The sequence below is a fragment of the Myodes glareolus genome, chromosome 12, assembly GCF_982192425.1.
Source record: "Myodes glareolus chromosome 12, mMyoGla1.1, whole genome shotgun sequence".
Classification (NCBI taxonomy): domain Eukaryota; kingdom Metazoa; phylum Chordata; class Mammalia; order Rodentia; family Cricetidae; genus Myodes; species Myodes glareolus.
In genome coordinates this window covers 16,361,864-16,368,704 of record NC_142037.1, presented here as the reverse complement: position 1 = coordinate 16,368,704, position 6,841 = coordinate 16,361,864, and the positions used below count along the sequence as shown (strand labels likewise).

Below are 6,841 nucleotides of genomic sequence, written 5' to 3'. Positions count from 1 at the left end.
GTGTGTGTGTGTGTGTGTGTGTGTATGAATTAGAGTCAAAAGAATGACTTGGGAAACAGTGCCTTGAGGAACTGTAGAGGCTCCAGTAAAAGAGTGAGGGCCTTTTACTTCAAGTGTATTTTGTTCACTGGATTGTTCTTGGACACAATTTCATGCCTCCTATGTTAAACATTTACATTCATTTTATAAGACATGTCTATGTCTTATAACTATGACTTGGACATCAGATCATAGCTACAAAATCCAGTATTGTCAGTGCACACTGAATCTGTATATGATCTTCTGCCTTCCTTTCATTATTTCCCAGATATGATCTACAGTACTTGTCAGGTAATTGTGTTTGAATTGGTCTGTCATGAGAAAGTAATAGGAAATAACAGCTCTATTAATATTTTGTAGGTGCTTATTGACATTTATTTAAAAGTTTTCCTGATCATGTTTTCCTGATCTAAAATGACCTTGATTGGATCACTGCTTTCTTTGCTAATTTTGTGTATAAAAGTAAAATGAAAATGAAGTAAGGTTGTCTACAGCATTAGACTGTAGTCCAACATATTCTTTCCAAACCCCAGGTCCAATAGACAATATCTGCACAGGTTGACCTAAAAGGTAAAAATATATACATCTATATGAATACTATTCATCAATAAAGAAAAATGAAATGATAGAATTTGCATGAAAATGGATGCAGTAGGAAAATACTACAGTAAGTGAGTTATTCTACTTTCAGAAACAAACACACGCAAATCTTAGCTTGTACACTTTATTTGTAGGTATTCATGTGACAATGAGTATGTGTAGATGCCAAGAAGCTAGACATCTGCCCACAAGAGGGAAGAAATGCACTAAGAATGATGAGTGAAAAGGCAAACTTAGAACACATGATATAGAAGTAGAAGGGTATGGGGGTACTGGGAACTAGAATGTTTCACTGAGAATAGGGAATAGGGGAATGGTGGAGGGGATGAGTTTGGGGGAGGGTCAACTATAAGCAGATATGTTAAAAATTGCCATAGAGAAATGAGGGACTTCATAAACAAGTTTTTCAAAATTAGAAAACAAAAAAATTTAATGGAAAGATTTTAAAAGTCAAATACGTCATATTGTTATAGAGGTTTTGGTGGTCTTTATGACAAAACATGAGGTGAGTGTCACAGCCATGTGCATGTCTTCCAGATCACAAATTTAGGCACAAAAAGAGTGTGTACATGGTTGTAGAATCAGCAACATAAGAGAAGATTGGAAAATATTTCAGTTAAATCAATAGTGTGTTTTTCCTTTTATGGCTGGTTATATTCAAAATGCTTAAATACTTTCCTTTTGGAATATGGGTGTGGGTTCATGCAGGTCTGTGGGATGAAGACAAAGCTCACCTTTAGGATGTCTCTAGCCTTTCACCTGTAGGGGGAGTCAACCTCTCTAGGGACTGAGACTCCTTCCCTTAGCCAAGGTCATTTTTCTTATTCTCCATATTTACCCCTAAGCAAGTTGATTTCCATATTCTCAAAACGTCTGACTGGGCCTCTAAAGGTCAATGAGAAATGCAAATACATGATTTAGGAATATCACAGTTTGTGGGATTTTTTCAAAACTTGTTTTGCATCCTTGGGAAGGGCTCAGAAAAGATTCACATAGAGGGCAAGAAGAGAAACAAAAGGTAACCTAGAAACAAAACATGGATTGTAGTTAGATGCTAGCACTCCACTCTGTAGCCAGACCAGGTGTAGACCAGTGGAAATTCTCCCACACTTTCCCAATCAATCAAGCCTTCTCTACTTTTCTCTTAATTCCCATTGTGTATAGAATAGAAAGAGATTTTTTTCCACCCAGTGTTCTGTGTTCTAAGGCTTTGACAGGGCTCAGTAGGTTTGGGTGCAGTCTGCAGGTGCCAGGGAAGCACTGTGTGCGCACTGCACAGAGGTAGACAGCTGAGTCACTGGGCTGGGAGTCTCTGAAGTGCAGGGAAACTTGCAGGCTGGATTTATTGAGGTGAACAGTGAATCTGCCTTCCTCCTTTTTGCCATTGGAGAAGATGGATATCAGAGCCTTGAGGCCTTTCCCAGGATGCTGTTTGTACCACCAGAAGTTCGGAGAATTACTGTCACTGAAACTACAGTTGATAGAGGTCATGGCTCCCTCTGAAACACTGAGGTATTCAGGGCTCTGTTGCACCTTCTGCTGGCTGTTCATCCCTGTGCAAAGAGATGGACAAACAAGACTGGTTGTCTATGGATACTAACAACCCAGAAGGGCTTTTCCATGGCCCTCCCGCCTGCTTTTGTTTCAGCATGAGAAAATTAGTACTTCTACCCTTCCACCTAAAATATCTGAGGCTATATTCTTCCATACTGTACTTTTATGTTCCCATAGGAATGATCAAACTCACCCCTCAGCTGAAGCCAGAGTACCACTAGTGAAACACTTAAGGGATGCATCATTGTTTTCACTGAAGATTCACTCTTCAACAGTAACAAAATGACTGGAGTTTACCGAGTTCAGATGCTTCTACTGCAAGATGAATAAGAGAGAAAAACCTCAAGCTGTTCATCCAATTAGAAAGAACGTCCTAGTTTTCACTGCTACCTCAGAAGCCTTTCTCCTCCCCCAGCCACCCTCACAGAACACAGACACAAAGGACCATGTGAGAAATTGCCTCGGGTCTCTGAGAAGATGCTGCCCTCCTGTGGATGCACCTTAGTGTCAACTATTTGAAGTGCAGACTCTTCTTATGTGAACTATTAAAACAAGCAATAGTTTAGTCAGACGAGAATTTTGAGACATGTGCTCAAGTTTACATATGAGTGTGTTTGTGCAAACACTTTTCACCAAATGGCGAGTTATTTTCAGCAAATGAAAGTTATTCCACTAGTCACTTTTCTGTAGCATTTCTGAAGAACCTCTCAATCAAATAATAGTTTATGTTCTTTATCTCTTCCATGTTTTAGCTCATACACCCCTATATTGCTCTTTCATCATCATTTTTTATATAAATTTTCTAAAGATATGCTTAAAATAAAATAGATTTAAAAATGGTTTAACATATATGGCTCCAATTCACAGCCTAGGTGCATTTTATTTATTTATTTATTTGTCTATTTATTCATTCATTTATTTTGTATATGTTTGAATGTATGGGGGTGTAAACTCATTGGCCCATGTGTGTGTACATATGTACACTTCACAGACTGTCTTTATTACTCTTTGCCTTATTTTAATTATTTAAAATGCATTAAAAAACCCCGTTGAAACAATTATAAAAATCATCATGGAATTCACTGCTATATCAACAAGCCATTCTCTTCTTCCCTGCCCACCCTCTCTCACACAGAGACACAAAGGCACGCCTGAGAAATTGCCTCTGAATCTCTCACTGAATAAAGCTCACCATCCCAGGTTGCTTTGTCAATGAACTCCATAGACTGGACTGACAATGTCCTCACCAGTGCTAGGGCTGTAGTTGTGGGTGCAGTACTGGATAATACACGTGTTCTGGGGATCTGAACATAGGTCTTCATGTTGGTGAGATGGGCACTTCACTGATTGAACCATCTCTCCAGGACCTGTTTATTTTTTTTTAGCAGTACCAATTATATAAAATGTTGTTGATTGTAACATCTTAATACACGTATATAAGATATGTTACTCATATTCGCTCCCAATTTCCCTCTTTTGCACTTGCTGATGAACAGTTAAGCTCATTCATAACTTGGTTAATGTAAATAATACCAAAACAGCATGGTGTGCACATATCATTGTTGTAAACTGAGTTTTATTCCTTCAGGCATACATCTAAGACTGATAAAGTTCAGTTATGTGGATTTGATATTTTAGGAGATTTTTAGTAGGAAAATATTACACTACATTTTGTAATGTTTGCACTAATTTATATTCTGATCAATTACACATTAGGGTTCATTTATTATCATGCATAAACACCAATGCTTTTTGTTTTATCGATGACATCCATTATTTTGGGGTTAGATGAATCTTTAGCATAGATATTATTTGACCAGCTGTTTCTTTACCAGGGTGGTACCAGAAGTACTTGGAAGTGCAGTAGCAAACATCCATGGCAGGGTTGCTGGTGATCATCTGGGACAGTATCTGCTCCATCCCTGAGACAGACAAAGAATACAACACCCTAGAAAGACAGAAGTTGAAGCTGTGCAGAAATCAAAAGTATAACTTTTATTTATTGAAATGAGAAGGCTTACAAAGCAAAGCCAACTGAGCTTTGGCTAGGGAGTTTTATTGAGCCAATGTGTCTTCTCTTTCCCACTATTAGTTCTATTTAGCGTCCCCACCCCATGCCTATCCACCAGTTCACCTCAAGTGGTCTTCTGGCAACAAGAAGTTGCCCTCTCAAGGAGCTTGCTTTTGTTTTCCCATCTGTCTGTTCTACTCTAACTCTTTGTCAGCATCACCCCTCACAGATCAAGAGCTGAAGCATAATTAGTAAAAACTCAGAGATGGATATCAGAGTTCAACCTGAATACTGGAAAATCAAAGAAGCCAGTCACTGGCTTGTACTTCAACCCCAGTCCAAAAATGGTGATCTTAACTACAGGAAAACTCAGCCTGAGACTCAGCCTGAGATCTGTCTCCTCTCATTTTATAATCCTTTCTAGTTCTGGGATTAATCATGGGCACCACTACTGCTTGGTTTCTATGACAAGCTAATGTAATTTCTAGGATTAAAATTGTGTGTCATTGCAGCTACTGGGATTAAAGGTGTGTGTCACGGCTGCCTGGTCTTTAAGGATGGCCAGTGTGGCTGTTTTACGTTTCTGATCTCCAGGCAGTTTTATTTATTAAAATACAAATGAAACGTCACCACATTTTCCATTTTTGTCTAAAATAAAAACGACTATAAAAAATATAAGAAAATCTATATACAATAAGTACAATAATTATATACAATATATACAGGCAATAAATACATCAATAATGTCTAGTCTATTTGTAGCTGACAAATTCAGAGAAAATACTCCATATCTATCCTATCTCAGTGAGTCCAAAATCTTCTATCTAATTTATTTTCTATGTTAACTTGCTTTCTGTATCAGGTAAACAAGGAAAACTATAATTATAACTGTCTAGTATTCAACTCCCTTGGAGACCCAAGAAGGAAGCAATATTAACTGAGTAAGCAGGAAGTACAAGCAAGTGAAGTCCAAAATCTATAAGTATTGTCAGAAACAGCTGTCTTCCTGAACAGTCACCCAAAGTTCCTTTGAAATGTTGGGGTATACATCTTCAGCCTACAGGCCTAGCATATCTGACAGACTTTTCTGTAAAGCAGGACACTGTAAAGTTTGTCCCTCCTTGTCTTGACAATGTTTGGCAGTTACGTTCTTTGTGTTCTGCTTGTCTAATAAGGACGACATACTGTCAGCAGTTAAAACAGGGGTATTTTCTTGCTCTGTTGCTTACTTTGACCACAAAGAAAGTGAACTCCATGTGGAGTTTCTTTGATGCCCATTACTTCCTGAAATAGATTGGTACTGCCAGGAACAGGCATATCTCATTGTCATAAAAGGAAACCAAGGTTATGAAAACATCTTAAGTATTTTATCCTATAGATCTTCGAAGTATTTGTCTATCCAAATAAATTTTTGTTTTACCTTGGAAGCATACTTAATATGACTGCAAGTTTAATTATAATAAGTGATTAACTATTAACATGCATTTTTGTTATCCTAAACAGTTGGTAATAATAATTTTTAAGGACTAGAAATTTACATTACATTGTAAGGTGAGTTATATAGGTACAATACCTTGAACAAGAGTAGAAATGTATGTATAGTGTGTTCTCACAAAATTAATCTCAATACACAAAATTTGTATATAGTATACAAAAGTCCAATCCAATGTAAAACAATTAAAACTAGTAGTTCCTTTTAAAAAATAGATTCAATAATCTACCCTCTTTTCTTATCATACCTATTTCACCATTTTTTCTTTTCGAAACAAGAACCTTTAATCTGATCTCCTTAGTTAGCTTTTTTCCTGACCATTATCCATAACAACTTGTAGCCAACACTTTAAACAAAGGCAAATATCCATAATCCATTTAACTATGAAAACCCACCCAACCTACCTCTTGGGAATGTAGGTATCATACTCTTAAATTTACTTCCTGTTGTCTGGAGGCAATGGTATCTTTCAGAGATCCTGAAAAGTTTGGTTAATTGTCAAGTCCAGGTGAATGTAGCTGTATCTTTTTTTCCAGTCAATGCTTAATGGCAAAATTCAAGTCTTGTCTTAAGTCCTGGCTAAAACAGTCTGTTAGGCTAGATCATCTCAGCTAGCCACCTCAAAATTTTCTGAGCAGTTTTAGTCCAAAGTTGATCCTTAGGGGGTATTTTTTTGGTTTAGGGGTGTTATCATATTCCTGGAGGAGTCATTATTGTAGAGCCCCATCTTACATATGGAGACTTCAAAAATTGCTGTTAGGCATGCTCATGTTTCATTGTAGAAAACTGTTATAGACTCAACCCAAAATCAAGTATAAGAATGTAGATGAAACCTTTTACTAGAATTAGTCAGTACACTATATGACCATTAATGTCATGTCAAAATTTAATAAATGTATATGTATATATATATATATATATATTAAATCTTATAAAGTTTATAAGTCAAAAAATTGTCAAAGTGTCAATATAAAACATAATGATTATGAGATTAGTAGCAATAATGTAGTCTTTAATTTTTTTCTTCGGTTCCATATCAGGTGGCTTTTCTGACAAGAGATGGAGATTTTGAATTTCACTTTAATAAGCAAGCTTGGGTTTAGAGGATAGCCATACTCTAACTCCAAAGCTAACTTTAAACTTTA

General features: G+C 36.7%; 1 gene segment (V, D, J or C); it reads right to left on the bottom strand.

The window, feature by feature from the left end:
* Positions 1–779: 779 nt before the first annotated feature.
* Positions 780–2,558, bottom strand: LOC125396989 (T-cell receptor alpha chain V region 2B4-like). The segment is given in 2 exon segments: positions 780–2,192; positions 2,387–2,558. Coding segments are annotated over 2 exon segments (483 nt in total).
* Positions 2,559–6,841: the final 4,283 nt, after the last annotated feature.